The sequence below is a fragment of the Salvelinus sp. IW2-2015 genome, linkage group LG25 (genome assembly GCF_002910315.2).
Source record: "Salvelinus sp. IW2-2015 linkage group LG25, ASM291031v2, whole genome shotgun sequence".
NCBI classification, from domain to species: Eukaryota; Metazoa; Chordata; class Actinopteri; order Salmoniformes; family Salmonidae; genus Salvelinus; species Salvelinus sp. IW2-2015.
This window is the reverse complement of record NC_036865.1, coordinates 4,727,760-4,747,138: the sequence shown is the minus strand read 5'-3', so window position 1 is coordinate 4,747,138 and position 19,379 is coordinate 4,727,760. Positions and strand designations below refer to the sequence as shown.

At 40.2% G+C, this 19,379-nt stretch overlaps 1 protein-coding gene across 1 annotated transcript in view; it reads left to right on the top strand.

The window, feature by feature from the left end:
- The first annotated feature begins 813 nt into the window (after positions 1 to 813).
- ret (ret proto-oncogene receptor tyrosine kinase) overlaps positions 814 to 19,379 on the top strand; it is a 30,406-nt gene continuing 11,840 nt past the window's right edge. Inside the window, exons 1-3 of the mRNA XM_023970486.1 lie at positions 814 to 1,101; positions 17,495 to 17,731; positions 18,196 to 18,483. Of these exons, the coding sequence (XP_023826254.1) occupies positions 1,038 to 1,101; positions 17,495 to 17,731; positions 18,196 to 18,483 (589 nt within the window). The 5' untranslated portion in view covers positions 814 to 1,037. The remainder of the gene's footprint in view (positions 1,102 to 17,494; positions 17,732 to 18,195; positions 18,484 to 19,379) is intronic.

Genomic DNA, 19,379 nt, shown 5'->3' with positions numbered 1-19,379 from the left:
AGAGCCCCCAGTGGAATGGATACATCAATGGGGGWTTAGGTGCCCTGGTACGGCATCTAGCTTAACCTTGCCCCCCATGCATTGGCAGAAGTTCAGTAAGTGTGCACACTCACAGAGCTGACTTGTTATCAATCTATCATACCACTGACAAACAGATGGTTTGAGATCTATTCAGTCTGAGTTTCAAGGTCTTTTAGGGGCCTGTGATCAGCTCGGTTATCAAATCAAATCAAAATGTATTTGTCACATGCACCGAATACAACATGTGTAGTAGACCTTACAGTGAAATGCTTACTTACAAGCCCTTAACCAACAAGGCAGATTTAAGAAAAATAAGTGTTAAGTAAAAAAAATAGATACGTTTTTTTTTTAAATACAAAAAAATGACTACAATTTAAAGAGCAGCAGTAAAATAATAATACAGGAGGTACCGGTACAGAGTCAATGTGGGGGGGTAACCGGTTAGTCTTGGCCATAGACCTATCAAGACCTGTATTCTACCATTAAGTCACCTAAAAGTAAGGTCTAATAATGTCCAATAATCCTAGACATATGACATAAGCATATTTGAAAATAAACTTCACAAATAGGAGGCATGAGGTGAGAAGTAAAAGCACAGCACTTTTGAGACGTTTTTCATTAGCACTAATAGGAAAATGAGTGGGGGGGTGTTAATAATGATTTGACATTCTGTGATATATTATGTTTTTTGTGTGGGGAGATGCTATCGCGTACAGTGTGCTGCTCCGGCTGGACTGGAAAATACATCGCTGAATATTAGCTTGATTTAAACCATCCCCCTGCACTGCTCGCTACAGACGGTCAAGCAGCAAAAGCTGCAGAGACCAGCCCAATGGGACAGGCACTCCGTCAATGTACTTCATTGTTTGCCCAGAGGAGCTGTGTGCGGGAAAACTAATACATTACTCTTGCTTACGTTTTTATCCATAGGTTCTCTACCGTTTTTTTTATACCAGTGGTCTCTACGCGTGATTTTTGATTATTCATCCTTCAACTTTCACTTATGATTGGCGATTATGGGGCAAACGTGTGGTTTCTCTGTGGGAAACATCGTTTTGGTCCTCCTGCTGTTGTGTGAAGGTAAGGGTCAGCCTCAATTAGCCTCTATCGCATCTCATGGTTTTCTGGGAATGAAGTTTAAATCTATCTAAATAAGCGTGCATTATCTGAATGAACAACATAGCCTAGTTTGCATGTAGCAAGCATGTAGTTTACCTTTGTTATTATTCAAATTAGTTTCACTTTACAGAATAGGTGGACTTTATTTAATTTCAGATGAAATCAGATGGAAATATATGTAGTCAAACGAAACGTTATTGTCGCTGTGTGATTTATGAATGGCCGTGCATAAACGTGCGTAAAGCTTGTTTGAGGCTGAACGTTTTAACTTAGCTTAGTTATAATGACTTAAACAAACATGTTCTAGTTGGGGTGTAGCCAATCATTGTTTGTCCTCTCGTCAGCATCAATTCTCAGGGCATCTTTTTGAGTTCATAGGCAAGATGATATACAGAGATTTATGTGACTAATGTCAATTCGAATAAATGTTCACAAAATGTCAAATCTCAATTCCAAATATCTTGCTTCTTATGCAAGCAAATATAGTATGTTAGTTCCTAACACATTACTAAGACGTGAAGTCCTATGACTTAACATTCACGACAAATTCAATAGCATATTTATAGTCTAAAATGGACTAAAACTCGTATGCCATTTGATTCGTTTGGGGATTTGAATGGAATTCAGAGAGTATTTATAACAGTAACATGTTATAAGACAACAGACATGCTGCTGGCATATAGTATAAATACATTGTCTTTTCAGATCGTGATATGCATGGCATGGCACATGGCCCCCGTGAGTAAAATGCATACAGCTATATACCATAATATTATAATCCCATTCACAATCCCACTGCCCAACTGTACTAACACTCTCCCCCCAACCAGACTATATTTATAGTCTAACTCATGGCTCAAGAGTTTATAAATCGCAGTGTGTGGCCAGAGCTCTAAAGCAGAAAGGTTGTTCAAATATAGACCATTYTGTATAAGTATTGATAGAATAACTCCTATATTTATCATAATTTAGAGCACATATAAACTGTTCATATAAAAGTCCGTTTAGCATTTCTCTTTAAAAGTGTAATTATAGTAAGGCTACTTTGAATTGAGGGAGGAAAAAAAACATCAGCCTATATAGCTAGACTTATTTCATTCACTTTAGAGAGTGTAGAATGAATGTGTTACGTAATCACCCATGGGAGAGTTGGTTAAAAATGATTAATTAAATACTTCAATTGTCATAGTTGTGTAAATGTTCTTTGGTTATTTTTCTCGGTGGCAGCAGTCGGCATTTAGTAATGCTCTACAGAATGTACCACTCTGCCTTTATATTGTCGTCAGTCCACAGGGGATATCTGTAAGCTAAACTCGCAATAAATCACACCCAAATGATCTTGAGGAGCTGGAGCAACTATAAGTGGCCTATATGGCTATTACAGTGTCGTAAAAATGTGCAGATTGAAACACTACACTGTTTTGAACCAATGTCCCCACGTTTCTTAGGCCTATGAAATGACGTGTTGTTTATCAAATTGAGTAGGCCTAAACTAGATTTCGAGAGTCAATAGTTCGTTATTTTTGCAGGCCCTAGTCCTAATTGCATAGGTGTTGAATACAGCATCGGGCAGACTAGACGTGAGCATTGGATGGATTCTACACCTGCTCGTTTTGTCGGAACAAAAGCCACGCGCCCCGTGACGGTCTGAGGGCAGGTGTGCGGCAGGTGCACCAGTCTCTGGGCAAACACAGCATGTTTGTTTTCTGATGAGAAAGTACAGGCAGTATAACAACTGAACCAACCCACCGTTCTAATAGCAAATGCGTCCTATAACGCATAACTAAAGACCGGGCAGTAAATGTATTTTTATTTTTATGATAGTAGGTCAATGGATAGGATTGGCCACTAATGGTGACAACAATAAGGTTAGATGAGGGCCATCCACAAGAGGACATGACTGTTACTTGGAAAACAGTGGAGAGATGGAACTACAACATGTGTTTTGATGGAAAAACAATGTCTTTTGATTGAGTTTGCCTGTAATTATTAATTTAGTGAAGTGTACCTACTAATGATATCCAACCTGTAAGTTAGATGGAATCTCATACAGGTAAAAAGTTATTTGCCAAATGCAGACACTAACTATTTCTGATTATATTTTTTAAAAAGCAAACTTCAACCACATTAAAGCCACAGCAATTACAATAGCTTTTCATTGAAAATTCATATATTTATATGATTTATCTATACAGGGATTCTGCTTTAAATCAAGAGCCTTTGTAGAGTTGGATATTTGAACATTTAACAGTCATGTTCTAATTATTGTAATGATACCTTGGACAATATGGCCGCCCCAAGTTATCATTAACTGGTATACTGAACAAAACAATAAATGCAACATGCAACAATTTAAATTATTTTACTGAGTTACAGTTCATATAAGGTAATCAGTCAATTAAAGTATATTCATTAGGCCCTAATCTATGGATTTCACATGACTGGGAAGGGGCGCAGCCATGGGTGGGATGGGCGGGCATAGGCCCAACCACTTCGGAATGAGTTTTTCCCCTCAATAGGGCTTCATTAAAGACAGAAATACTCCTCAGTTTCATCAGCTGCCCGTGTGGGTGGTCTCTGAAGATCCCGCAGGTGAAGAAGATGGATGTGGAGGTCCTGGGCTGGTGTGGTTACACGGTTGTAAGGTCGGTTGGACATACTGCCAAATTCTCTAAAATGACGTTGGAGGCGGCTTATGGTAGATAAATAAACATTGAATTCTTTGGCAACAGCATGCCAATCGTACGCTCCCTCAAAACTTGGGAAATTGTGTTGTGTGACAAAACTGCACATTTTAGAGTGGCCTTTTATTTTCCCCAGCACAAAGTGCACCTGTGTAATGATCATGCTGTTTATTCAGTTTATTAGCCACACCTGTCATGTGGATGGATTATCTTGGCAAAGGAGAAATGTTCACTAACATGGATGTAAACAAATTTGTGCACGTAATTTGAGAGAAATATGCTTTTTGTATGTATGGTAAAATTCTGGGATCTTTTATTTCAGCTCATTAAACATGGGACCAACACTTTACATGCTGTGTTTATATTTTTGTTCAGTATACATGGTTCCTGCTTAGGTAATCAAAGAAAGGAAATTGGCGCTCAATGCTCCTGTAATGGCCATCAGTGTTTTGAAATGGTGGCTGGTTGGAGAGTTTGTGCACGTACATGCACAGGAGGTGTACAGATCGAGAAGAGCATGGAAAATGCCTGCTGGAAATCAGTATTATTTTAGCATAACGTTACATGGTTTTATGAATGCTAAAATTGTATTTCTATTCAAACTCTCCAAAATCTGATATCTGTGTATATTTCCATACACGTCATGAAAGCGGTGACTACACAGGTGGCTTTAAGATCAACACTTTTTGATTTATCACGTAGTCCAGCTCTGACACATTTGTGGTCATGTAATATATGATTCAGATCGACTGACTAAATGTTTGCTAGGATCACTGTGTTCTCTCACGTGTACACTTAGCTACCTGTGTACACTTAGCATACTAATGTGTTTAAAAAATATATATATATATTTTTTTCCCTTTATTATTTTCCCCTAACCATACCACCACTCACCTATTTAGAGTACATCAATGGACAACAACACTTAGGCTTCTACTTCCAGTTTATACATACTATATATATTTTACGGACACAGTATATTTTACATTAGTTATCTTTTGTTTGCTTTTAGTCCCATCCTTCAGCTACCCTCGACCCCTCCTATCTATCTCTGAGGGGCTATTAATGTGTTATTGTCCTCAATGAAAAATGTACTGTATTTCCTGAGCAAACCGCCCCTATACTTTGGGAAATATATAATTTTAAGTGTTTCAAAAGTTCAGGTTACTAAGATGAGCAAAATGTTAGGACGTTAGGCCCTCATCTTTCATGAAAACCCATAAATGTAAAGTCATCTGGAGAATTTCCCCAATCCTTTCCATAATTTGACAACAATTTTCTGGTGGAAACAAATGTGTGAAATCACCATCAGGGAGCTGAGGGTAGCCTACTGTTATGACCAAAGGGTTGCACGGTCAATGTTCGAGGTTCAGGTGAGGTGAGGCACCTCAGTTGACCCTTTTCGGGGGAAAAGGCTACCACTGACAAAACATCAATCAGTCACCTGTAGGAAGTAGGAACATGGTGCATCCCATAAGTAAAGAGGCATGGATGTTTTAGGTATAAAAACATTGATCTGTAGATCTTCTGTTTTGACCTTATTACCCTATTTGTAGCCCTGGGAGGACCTCTAACGCTTGAAACGCTATCCCAAGTGGTAATCCCTCGTGATTGGCTCCCTACACCTCCCACAGGAAGTTCTGTTAGCGGACGGTTTACCTGGTTCTCCTCCTTGCATTAGCACAATCATTTTCATCAGCATCCATTGCTTTTGAGAGGGACCAGACCAATAAATCTAATTTGATACATGACACTATTTGATTTAGGCCTTTATTACATTATATGATTTAGTTAAGCTTGTGTCCTGGGTTGCTTATGGATACATTCTAAATCTTCTACATTTTCTACTCTTGCTGTCAGTGCGTTTTCTTTTAGTATAATTGGAATAAAATAAAAAAACATGATGCAAAAAACGTATTTGTTAGAGTGCTACCCCATTTCTTTCTTTTTATTCCAGTCATAGCTTGGTTTATGGGAATTTTTCTGCGGTGAAAATGTACGCTATAGAACGTGCACTATAGGAGCAAAACCAAGCCAGAATGTTGAATGTCAGTTCCCCACATCAACAAGTGTTACTTCAATGTCACTGCAATGTTTTGGAGATGAAAGCTCAGCTGTGCTCTACTCTTGTGTCTATGAGGACTTTTCCCATGGGCAGTAGATCGCATGTGTAGGAGTTGACACACTGCCCTCAGAGTATCAGCATATTGTGGTAACATACAATGTATCACCTACATTTGACGTTCTAGCGACATGTTTTGCTTAGCTATAGGAATTGCTTTGAAACATTCATTATTTTTATATGGACTCCAGTTTTACCAGTGTATTTAGATTGGATAATGTCATATTTACTGTATTCATATTATGTACGTGTACTGTTATAGGTAAACCTAGGCACAAAATCGTATACTCAAAAACACCAGAATTATATAAATGTGCTTCTCTCTCAAAGACTGAGGTACTCATTGTATTACACTTAATTGGTTTATTGCCATATACAGCATGAGAGACCAAGCCCAATGTCTACAGTATGTATGTATGTCTATTGCTAGGTTCCTCTACTGCATGGTTGCTGCAACAACCTTCCCCTGCTCTGGCACTGTCCCTGATCCTTCAGTCAGTCAAGGGTCACATTTCCAACCCATTGCACGGGCACATTCTAATTTGCTTCGGTGGAAGGACAAGGAGACATTGATTGAAATTGTGTCCTCGGGGCATTTAGTGCTCTTTTTTTTCTCACATGGGTCTTGACAAATAATTTCCCAGCGGTCGGCGATGCGTGCTGTGTTTGACCGATCATTTACAACAACGAAGAATACAAAGAATAAGCTGAGCTCTTTTTAAGCCTCTTTCTCCCTTTCTCTTTGACGAGGCAGGGTAGCGATAGATGTAGGAATGGCTCCGCGTTGGGATTGCTTTGGCAGTGGCATTTTGACCCTTTGGACTAATAAGATTTTTGATTTGTTGGATGAATTTAGGGACCCTCTCTTTATGTATAGGGGCATTATGATCACGTAGATGACATGGATAGCATGCCAATTTGATTGAACATGCAAGGCAAGTCTTTTCAAATAGAACACACCCCTTAATATAACATATTAACGGGTATTTTATAGCCTAGTTGTCAAAATCAGTGACCAGGAAGTGCTGTTGCTGTGACCGAGCAAGCATGAAACTTGAGAAGTGGTAAATGAAGAGAAAATCCCAGGAGGAAGCAGAGCAGTTATTGCTTATGGTGTTGAACACAGACAATGCCTATGCGTTGGCTACAATACAGATAATCTATCACTGAAATGTATTTATAAAGCCCTATTTTACATCAGCTGTTGTCACAAAGTGCTTATGCAGTAACCAGTTCGAGGCCGCAAAGAGTAAGCAGAGGCAAATTGGCTAGGAAAAACTCAGAAGGAAGAAACCTACAGGTTACTTTGACATATAAGAACACGTCAAATAATAACAGTATAATAACATAACAGTATATGTTTGGAACTGCCATTGGCCTGATGTTGAGGAAGACATGAAAATAGATCTGCTGCTGCATGACCTGTCCTCTGTTCACTTTCTAATGTCCCAGTCATTCCCAGAGGGATTCGTCAACTGAATTTGTAGTCGCAGCTAGGTTAGCTAACCCCTAAGGAGATGTTATATTAGATTTATTGTTGACTGATTAACATGGGACATGGCATTCGGTTCTTGTAATCTCCGAGGCTAATTGGATTACGTTATGAGGGTAATTGATTATTATGTTACTACATTAGTCTACCTGTGGTTCATCTATGTGCGTCAAGCAAGGAAATTGTTAAAAAGAAAAACATCCCCTTACTCTGACTAACAAAATGTTGAATTCAATTGCAACGCTATCACATAAAAAAAAGCCACAGAAAGCAGTTCCACAACACAATAGCATGACGAATGTTCATTAATTAAATTAGCCCCGTGGACACAAGACATTGCGTCTCAATCCACTATGCAGTAACTCAAATGCCAAACATTCATGGAACCGAAAACATCAGTTTGAGGTTGGCCTATCCTTATCACTAGTATGTTGCTAGATAGCGAGATTAAGCTTGTTAGTGCTTTTTGATGAATGGTCCAAGCTCATCACTAAGCTAAGGACTCTGTAACTGAACACCTCCCTCTGCAACTGGATCCTGGACTTCCTGACGGGCCGCTCCCCGGGTGGTGAGGGTAGGCAACAACACATCCGCCACACTGACCCTCAACACCCTCAGGGGTGCATGCTTAGTCCCCTCCTGTACCCCCTGTTCATCCACGACTGCGTGGCAGCACATGACTCCAACACCATCATTAAGTTTGCAGACGACACTACAGTGGTAGGCCTGATCACCAACGAAGATGAGACGGCCTATAGGGAGGTCAGAGACAGAGCAGTGTGGTGCCAGGACAACTTCTCCCTTAACGTCAGCAAGACAAATGAGATGATCCTCCAGGACACCTACAGCCCCCGATGTCACAGGAAGGCCAAAAAGATCATCAAGGACAACAACCACCCGAGCCACTGCCTGTTCACCCCCGCTACCATGCAGAAGGCGAGGTCAGTACAGATGCATCAAAGCTGGGACCGAGAGACTGAAAAACAGCTTCTATCTCAAGGCCATCAGACTGATAAATAACCATRACTAGCACATTAGACGCTGCTTCCCTATAGACTTGAAAAAACTGGACACTTTAATAATGATTACATATTTTGTATTACTCATCTCATATGTATATACTGTATTCTATCCTATTCTACTGTATCTTAGTCTATGCCGCTCTGACATTGCTCGTCCAAATATTTATATATTCTTAATTCCATTCCTTTACTTTAGATTGTGTGTATTGTTAGATATTACTTGTTAGATATTACTGCACTGTTGGAGCTAAAAACACAAGCATTTCGCTACACCCGCAATAACATCTGCTAAACACGTGTATGTGACAAATACAATTTGATTGGATTTGATTGTGGACTACAGGAAACAGAGGTGTGAGTATGCCTCAATTCACATCGACAGGGTTGTAGTGAAACAGGTTAAGAGTTTCAAGTTCCTCGGTGTCCACATCACTAAGGACCTGTCATGATCCAAACACACCAACACAGTCGTAAAGAGGGCACGCCAATGCCTCTTCCCCCTTAGGAAGCTGAAAATATTTAGAATGGACCCTCAGATCCTCAAAAAGTTCTACAGCTGCAGCATTGCAAGCATCTTGACTGGCTGCATCACCGCTTGGTATGGCAACTGCTTGGCATCCGATCGTAAGGCGCTACAGAGGGTAGTGCGTACAGCCCAGTACATCACTGGGGCCAAGCTCCCTGCCATCCAGGACCTATATACCAGGTGGTATTAGAGGAAGGGCCTAAAAATTGTCAAAGACTTCAGCCACCCAAGTCATAGACTGTTCTCGCTGCAACAGTACGGCAAGTCTGGAACCAAAAGGCTCCTGAACAGCTTCTACCCCCAAGCCATTAGACTACTGAACAGTTAATCAAATGGCTACTCGGACAATTTGAATTGACCCCCTTTGTTCTTGTTGCACTGATTCTCTTGCGCGGATTCTATGCACACTCACTGGACTCTACCCACACACTCAATCTTACACACACACTACATCTGCTCACACACAAAACACACACAAACATGCATATTGATGCCACATTAATGCCACACTTTCAAACTCGTTCACAATCTTGACATACGCTGCTGCTACTCTGTTTATTAACTATCCTGATTGCCTAGTCACTTTTAACCCTACCTACATGTACATACTACCTTAATTACCTCAACTGCCTCGTACCCCTGCACATTGACTCGGTACCGGTACTCCTTGTATATAGCCTCGTTATTGTTATGTTATTGTGTTACTATTTCCTTTTTATTTAGCAAAATTGTCTTACTTTTTAACTCTGCATTGTTGGGAAAGGGCTTGTAAGTAAGCATTTCACGGTAAAGTCTACACCTGTTGTATTCAGCATGTGACAAATACAATTGGATTTGATTTGATTAATAATGCAGACAAAAATCTGGACACGACAGTATCATGTAGCAATTCTGTATATTGCCAATGCAAACTAAGAACATTTTAATCAATAATAACTTTCATCAATTGAGTTATTGCTTGATTTGCAGCCTTTTAGTTAATTGGATCTTGTATAGAGTCTTTAGTAATTATTGTCATTACTGTTTAATTTTTGGAAACAGAGTGATCGTGACAGCTTTCAGATTTAGATTGATTTATATTCTCACATGTTGTTTTCTATACCTACGCTGCGTGGAATAAGGGGTTATACACAAGCAGATCGTGTGCGTGATGATTATGACCCATATGACTCTATAACAGACTTTCAGATTCCACAGCTGTAGTTTTTGTTTGGACAAAAATACATAGTAGTATAAGTGAATGAGCCCTACTTTACGTGCTTGGAAATAACTGTGCATGTTTTTCTCTGGCTCATCAGTTCAAACAATGAGCATGAACATGTTGATTAGTATTGCTATTGATTGGCCTGCTGCCATATACTTGACTTTTCCGATGGGTCATTACTGGGGGACAGATGCATTGAATGAATGTTGACCTTGGTAGGAAGGGCATGGGCTTTGCTCTTGTCACAGTCACACAACTCAATGCCCAGACACAAGACCACTACTAGACCCACGTCTTTTCAGACCCGGATTCAAATCGTTTTTGAAATCTTTCAAATACTTTAGCTGTGCTTCAATGACTTTGCCTGGCACTATGGAACCAATAGAATAGTCTCAAAACTGCAAACCCCTCCAATCTGGCACTCCAGGCAGGCTCAAGCAAATGCTCAAAATACTATTTGAACCCGGGTCTGTGTCTATCACTCCTCAGACAGATTAGTAAGCAGAGAATTGCTGGGGCTCAGGCTCTTTCTCTAGTGTAGCACATGAGCTCATAGATGGTAAATCTCTCCGGTGATGTGCGTCGTGAGCTAATTGAGTTTCTGTCTTTGTCCTGGCCAGCTGAGAGTCAGAGGACGTCCCCAGGCTGTCTGTTTGTCAAACTGGTCCAATCCTAAACATCCTTCTTATCTGTCACCGGCGGTCTGAGTACGCAGACATGTTTCAAGTTGTTTGTTTATGTCCTGCGACAGATTATTGTTTTTTATCTAGGCTTCGGTTAAAGGAGGAGACAAGAAAAACCAATTCATTCATACCTATAGCATGTAATGTTTATTAAGTCAATGTAAAGAAAAAGTGACATGTCACCATAACGATAGCGGCAGCGTAGTGTTCTTTAAAAACCCCTCAAGGAACGATATATCAATTGATGAAAATTGCATTTTTTTTTTAAATCGGAGGGTTTTCTAATGGATAATAATGTTGATACGTAATGCTTTGTGTTCATGGTGTACATTTTATAAGGTGTTTAGTTCTTTGCATTACACGGGGTAACTCACCCCATTCAACGCAAATGTCTGGCACCCACCAGTTTCGGGGGTAATTAGATCGGAGTGTTGGTTTCTAAAAGTCGTACCTTCCCATCGTAAATCCTGGCTATGCCTTTGAGGTGAAATCAATATGTTCAGATTGCATCACGTGTTTGCGGTCATAGTCCTTGCCGTGGTTTGTGAGAGGTCAAAGCAGTGAGCGCATCTGCTGAAGTGACTGTCTCTAACATTGAATTTCTCAGGTTTTCAATCATCACAGTCCTGAGTCACTCCAGTGTTAAACCTTTAACGGTATCACTGAACAAAGAAACCTATTTGCTCCCAAGCGGGCTTGATGCATTCAATTAATTAGCTTTGATATAAACTGCTTGCTTTTCTGTTGGCTTCCGTCCTGGAAATAAATTGAATTTTAACTGATATAAACCAATTGAGTCGCCAGCATATGGTTCACCCACCATGGCCAACCTCAAGCCACAGTCAGCCACTCACTAGTGAATTCTAATTTCACCTGTTTGTTGTTTGACCGTTGATTCTTGTCAGTCCACATATGCCTCCCTTCACATCTTCTCTGAGTGTACCTCTGTTTCTTATGCCTCTGATTTAGGAGGTAAGGATCAAGCAACTCAATACTTATTTCAGATATTATTTTATGCACAATCAGCTCTTATAGTTTGTCTATTGTCCCTGATACACAATAATGTTGTTCCTTTTTGTAAACATCGCTCAAGCATTTAAGATTAGAATTTTAAGAGGACTCGCTTTGTTTTGGAGTGTTATCTACACAGCACAGGAGGTCGGTCGAGCCTTAATTGATGAGAACGGGCTCGTGGTAATGACTGGAGCGGAGTCAGTGGAATGGTATCAAATACATCAACACACATGGTTTCCAGGTGTTTGATGCCATTCCATTTGCTCCGTTCCAGCTATTATTATGAGCCGTTCCAGCCTCCACTGCGACACAGTTATCATGTTCCCCTGTTGCCTTGGATTTCGGGGCAGGGTGACTGTTTTAGTTGTTGGATCTGAAAAAGAGGGAAATGTCTCCCTCTGATGGTCATTGGATGCTGCTTGGATTTGGACGCTGGATGCTGTAAGAATACGTTGTCACATTTCTTGCTATGCTGTCCATGTGAATACTCTGATTGGTGGAGCTTTTTTCTTAGCGCTTGATATACTTTATGGTTATGTTGCTTTACAAAATCTGGCACCTCTTCACTTTCTTAATCCATGTTCAAATTTGTGTCCAAACGTTGTGGTTTATACCTTTCCGTTTTTTTTTCAAGCAGATCAAGTGTTTTGAATGACTTTTATTTGAATAGATCTTGGTGTTGATTAATGTTCCTCACTTAACTTTGAGATGTGGAGAGAAACCAAAGAATCTAGCCCAATAGCAGAATTTTATGGAGGGAAAATGCTTTTGGACAGAATTTGGCCAAGATTTTTCAGACAAGTGGACCACTGGTACTTCTGTTTGTTTTTCATCTTAAAAGCTTTTAATAAAGAGGGTCATAGCTTGGCTGACTGAATTTCCATCCTTCAGGAAGACTGGACACATTTTTTTCCACCAATTTCGACCCCCTGTCATCCAAGCACAGCGAAATTAAATCAATGTCTGAAACCAGAGCCAAGGCCTCAACTGCACCAACAGAAATAGGAAATCTAGTTTCGCTGTCTGCTAATGACATTAGTGTGTTCCCTAAATGGCCGTCCCCACCGACGTTGGACAGGAATACAACAAGGGATATAATTACTGGTCTAACACTCACATCTCAATTTTCCTGTAAAACATGCATACATTAGCCTGCTATTGCACTTTATAGATTAGCCACAACCCCCCCCGTCCCCCCGTCCCCGGCCAGCAGGTAATGATTAATTTCTTCCCGGTATCATGTTATCCCCTGCATTTATACTTCCCAAGGTGAAACCAAGGAGGAACGGAAACCACATCCTTATGGACCATGTGAGAAACTCATTACTGCTTACGTGTCATTTGAGCCCCTCTTTTCAATTTCCGTTGACATAAGAATAAAATATATGCCAATAAAACGTATATATTGTACAGATACAGTCTCATCATATAGTGTAGTCTCATCATTTGACACGTATGGTGGCATAATTGAAATAGGCCTATCAGGGAAGAGATTTCTGATAGTTGATGATGCTGTATGTGCTGGCACACCCTCAAGTTAGGCAGTAAAAAAAGTGTAATAGGATTGTGAAATTCACTGACATTGTAGGCATACAAGCTACATTCAGTGGATATGTGTCCCATGGTACAGTCACCTCTAAAATGATTGGCACACTTGATAAAGATGAGGAAAAAAGACAGTGATTTACCCAATAAATTACTGGGAGTTAATATATAGATTGTGCGACTCTCTTCATTTTTATAGATGACAAAAAAGACAGTATAAAATAAATAATACAAATACTGAGATATATTGTCTGCAAATGTTTTTGTTACAAAAATATTATTTTATACTAATACAATTGCTCAGAGAAAGATATTTTGCTTAAGGAGTAATACGTTGTCGCAAAAAGATACGTATCAAAATGATTGGCACCCCTGATTTCAATACTTTGTGCACCCTAACATTGTGAGGATAACGGCACAGAGCGTTTTTCGATAATGTTTTATGAGATTGGAGAACACATTGGGAGGAATCTTAGACCATTCCTCCATACAGAATCTTTCCAGATCCTTGATATCCTTCGGGGTCTGCGTTTATGGACTGCCCTCTTCAATTCAAACCACATGTTTTCAATGGCAACCTGGACTCAGGGGTCGACGTAACACAGTAAACGTACATTTTAATCCGCTCCATTTAGTATGATATGTTACGTTTCACATGATGTGCATTCATTTGTGGATGTCCATCATCCATTTCGCATGATATGTTACGTCCTCCAATTCGTATTATATGCTATGAATTGCTAATATGTATATATACATTACGAATTCAAATTTGTTGTGGCTAATGGTGATGGGAAGTTCATGTCTTTTCTGATATTTTCGACTCGAATGAATCTTTCGACTAATTTCGTTCATTTGAGTCAGTCATGCCCAGAGCGTGAAGGACCCCCTACTGACAGGCATTGACAGGATGGTCACAGCCACACGTTCAGTGGTTGGATAGAACACATTATATATTTTAGATAGAAGCAATAGCAATGTGAAGTGACATCAATCCATATATACAGAGTATTTCATTTAGATTTTTTTTTAACCTTTATTTAAGAGCACAAGAGTACAAGTAGAGTACAAGTACAACCCTTTTCATAAAAACCTTTTAAGATGGTAAGAAAGTCGCGTGGCTTTCGACCTTCGTTTCTCCCGAGCCCGTACGGGAGTTGTAGCGATGAGACAAGATAGTAATTACTAGCGATTGGATACCACGAAAATTGGGGAGAAAAGGGGATAAAATTTTAAAAAATAAAATAAAATAAAAAAGAATAAAAAAGAATTCTTGGATTACAAATAAGTCACTTGCTAGCAATGGCTAGCGTTACATTACAGTGCGCTGGCTGACAGTCATCATTAGCTCGTCATTGACATGGCTAGCTAAGCCATCAAACACTTGGTTAACTTGCCGAAATAGGCTTTATATACATTAACGGCAACATAAATATATACATAGTCACATTCGCTAACGACTTCGGAATATATGAAGCAGTTTTCAAAAGACACTTTTGTCTGTTATAAACCGTTTTTTATATACAGAGGAAGGGAGACATGAACCTGCACTCAGAATGTCTCTCTCAGACTGAAGAGCAGGAGGACTAACTCTTTAAATAGGGGAGACGTACTCAAAATCCACTAGTTGTTCTTTCGAGGAAAATAATGTAAAAAGGTAAGTATAAAGAAAGCTTTAGCATTTTAGCTAATAGCAACTTTCAAGTCAAGTTGAAACTTAATAGTTGCAAATTAGCTAAAATACTAAAGTTGTCTGTTATGTGATTCAAACACGCAAACTTTGGGTTGCTAGATGCTCGTGTTATACGCCCAACTATCCTCCCTGACCAATCTCCCTACTTTTGTTTTTGTCTTAAGTAACCTACTGTCCTATGCAACCAAAACAAAACATAATATATAATACAAATTGGAGGGGCAAAAATGAACGTTTACTATGTTACATGTGGATTTTGCGGCCAGGCTGTCAATGGGGTTCAAGTCCGGAGACATTGCCATTGCGAAATGTAAATTTTGTGGTCAATTTACCATTTCTTTGTGGATTTTGTTGTGTGCTTGGGGTCATTGTTTTGCTGGAAGATCCACTTTTCAAGTTTCATCCTCATGGCAGAGGCAACCAGGTTTTTGGTTAAAATGTCCTGGTACTTGGTGGAGTTCATGATGACGTTGAACATAGCAAGGGCCCGAGGACCAGCAGTAGCAAAACAGCCCCAGAACATCATAGATCCACCAGCATATTCTAAAGTAGTTACAAGGTTATTTCTGCATATGCATCCTTCTTTTGATGCCAATCCCACTGCTGGTTTGCATGGCCAAAGACCTCTATTTTCCATCTCATCTGACCATAGCACCCGGTTCCAATTCAAGTGCCAATGCCATTTAGCAAACTCCAGGCATTTACATTTGTTAGTTGCTGACAATAAAAGCTTTTTTTCTGGGAAATCTCCCAAAGAGCCTATTGGCATGGAGGTTGGCATCTAATTGTAGATTTGGAGACTTTGTGAACCCAAGATGCCACCAATTCTCTAACTGTGGCCCTTGGATTTTTCTTTGCCTCACAAACCTTCTTCCTCACTGGGACAAGATACACTTGCGTCCTCTACCACACAAGTGTATCACTGTTTCAGTGGTTTTAAACTTTTGAGATATTGCCCTAATATTGGTAAGTGGCATACATTTTTAACCATTGCCTGATTTATGAAGGTCAACAACCATTTGTTTCTTTACGTTAGTGATGGATGGATGACAAATGGATTTTATATGCGTGTTACCTCATTTTCATGGCCGGGTTACCAAACAAGCATGCAGGTCAAGTGCCCTGGAGCCCCCAACCCCCCAAAAAATTATCACACAAAAGTACACATACGTATTTTCCTATTTTTGGGGGGGTTGGGGGCCCTCCAGATAGTATATGAACATGCCATAAGCAATGGCAAAATTAGTAGAATTGCAGGAAATTAGCTTTAAAGCTGTTAAGTTTTCTCTCGACTTCATGGCAAAATGTGTAGAATAGCAGGAAATTAGCTTTAAAACTGCAACATTTTCTCTCATCCTCATGGCAAAATGTAACGAGTAGCATACGATGAGCAGCAAATGTTTCTCTCTGCCCCAATTTTGACACCTATCTTTTTGATAATAGTTTGTATTACTTGTTAAATAAAATCTCTTTCTTTGAGCAATTGTATTAGTATACATTTCTTTTGGAGCATACATTATAGCTCAGTATTTAAATAATTTATTTTATACAGTCTTTTTTGCTTATCATTACCAAGGGTGCCAATCATTTTAGAGGTGACATGTATATTAGCAGTAGCATATTACAATGAGCATATGACATCAGGGATCGTGGTACCTATAATTCAACCCAACTAAAATGAAACATGATCCTGAAAAAAACAAAACTGTTAAGTTAAAGATCTTGGCTGCATTTGGCAACGAATCTCCCTGTCTGTTTTTGGCAACAGTGCTTACTTTTTTTCTCTCTTCAATCGAACAGCGTCTCAGTTACTTGCTACAGTCCTGGGAATGTCAAAGACTGTGTCTTGATATTTCAGAGTGCATTGTGGTTATTCAGACTACATTCCCAGGTATGTAAATAGTATCGGGTGGTTTGGGGATTCCATGTGTTACGAAAGCAGCTAGCCAACCGTGAAAAAGAGTCTACTCTCGCTATGTCTAGGGGTTCTTGGCCTGTCTAGCTGATCTCGACTCTATAACATGTCTGCGTTTAACGTGAAAGTAGGAGAAAGCTAACATGCATGTGCCTAGGAAGAAAGTGTACTCACCAGGGTCCCGGATGAGCTCTGTCCTGACTCTGTAGTTGTCCAGCCCAAGCAGTTAATAAATGTTCAGTTGTCGGTGACAAAAACAATAAGTAAAGCCATCACAAAAAGGTATTCAAACAAACGCAGAAAGACCTTGTCAAGCCTTACTGGCACTCTCAGCACCTGCCCCAGTTGCTGCTGCCCCCTAGAGATGGGATGTGGAAGTGTGCTGTCTACCTGTGCGCCTAACCTCTAACTACCTCCGTTCCTAACACAAGGCCTTTCTTTCTATTTTTTGCAGGGTCAGTTGGGCTCTACTTCCCCCAGAATCAGTACAAGGAGACTGTGTACGTCGGGCAGTCTGCAGGGACACCCGTGCTCCAGGTCCACGCCATGGTGGAGAGCAACTCTCAACGGCCCCACTTCTACCTGTGCTACCTGAGGCCTCCAACCTATGCCCCGTGGTTCCACCTGGACGAGACCACAGGGATACTCTCCATGAATAAGACCCTGGAGTGGAGCGACTTTGACTCTGCATGTGAGTTTAATAGAGACGGAAGGTTGTGCACACGTATTGTTTTCCCATTGTTTATGGAATATGTTATGAAGTTGACCGTTCAATCCATTTACTTTGATATAGCAATTTTCAATTGTCCATTGAACACAACACTCCAATATATTTCCAATATACAGTTATATTTTACATTGTAAAATGTGTGAGGGGAATTTATTCAAGTTTTCTCAGCTTTCACGCTTTGTGCGTACTAATAACGTTGAGCTTCAAGGTGATACATCATGTTCAGGGATCTGCTTCCAGAATCTGGTTCTGACCATTGGTTCTAACGATGAACTTAGCATCAAGATGCTTTTGGGAAACCGGAGCCCAGGATAGTAATGTAATTGCATAGAAGCCCAGAAAGTGCCCAGTCATCAAGAAATAAATGCACTGGGGAAGATTTAAATGGGGCACTGTGTTACTCTTTTGGTTCTCTTGCTGATCAGACAAGTTTTGGAAGCTGCCGCTGAGTGTCATTGCTGCGACCAGACCATTGAAGAAGTTCCTCTGTGGCCTCAGCCACCCCACCGTACAAGTCAGCCTGACCTTCATCAATGACACGGCGCCACCGTGTGGCCAGACCAGACCAGAGCTGAAGAAACTGTGCTTCCCCGACAAAGACCTGAGCTCCCACATTAAGGAGAACAGGTTCCCCGGGGCCCTCCGCCAGCTCAGACAGCTCACCAGGCTTAACGTCTGCCCCAACTACACCATCTCCTACAGTGTAGAATCCGGTGAGGCTTGCTACACTCGCCTTCACCCACACTGTCTCTGTGCATTAAAGCAGTCTGTGAGGAACATCAAACACTTTGCAGGTCTCTACACTGGCATACCACACACCCCCGCAGCCCCCCCCCCTGGAGGTTGCCTCCATAGAATTAGGAACTAGAATACTAGAATGGACATGAACCTTCTTATGATGGTCTAAAGGGCAGCCATTTTGTTCAGGGAGTTGGTCAACCATGTTTTGACAGTGCTGTGATAAGATATTGTGTAAAATAATGAATTTGAAGTATTTATCAGCACTGTATGTTTGTCAGCTAGCTAACCAGCCAGTTTTAGAAGAATGATTCCATAACTGTTTCTAATTAACTGCCAATATGCCAACATTCCATTCAAACAATGAAGTCGATCTACAACTATACACTAGCTGAAATCAGTTGATGATAGGACGTAGACAAGTTGTAAATGCAACAAGTACTGATATTGTATCATGTAAAGAAAACAAAAAAGTATTGGGACTGTGACACATTTTTTGCAATTTTGGCTCTGTACTCCTGCACTTTGGATTTGAAATMATACAATGACTAAGAGGTTAAAGTGCATACTGTCCGCTTTAATTTGAGGATATTTCCATTATATCGGGTGAACCATTTAGAAATTACAGCACTTTTGTGTATATAGTCCCCCCATTTTAGGAGAAGAAAGTATTGGGACAAAATCACTTATATGTGTGTTAAAAAGTAGTCAAAAGTTTAGTATTTGGTCCCATATTCTTAGCATGCAATGATTACATCAAGCTTGTTACTCCACAAACTTGTTGGATGCATTTGCTGTTAGTTTTGGCTGTGTTTCAGATTATTTGTGTCCAATAGAAATGAATGGTAAATAATGTATTGTGTCATTCCGA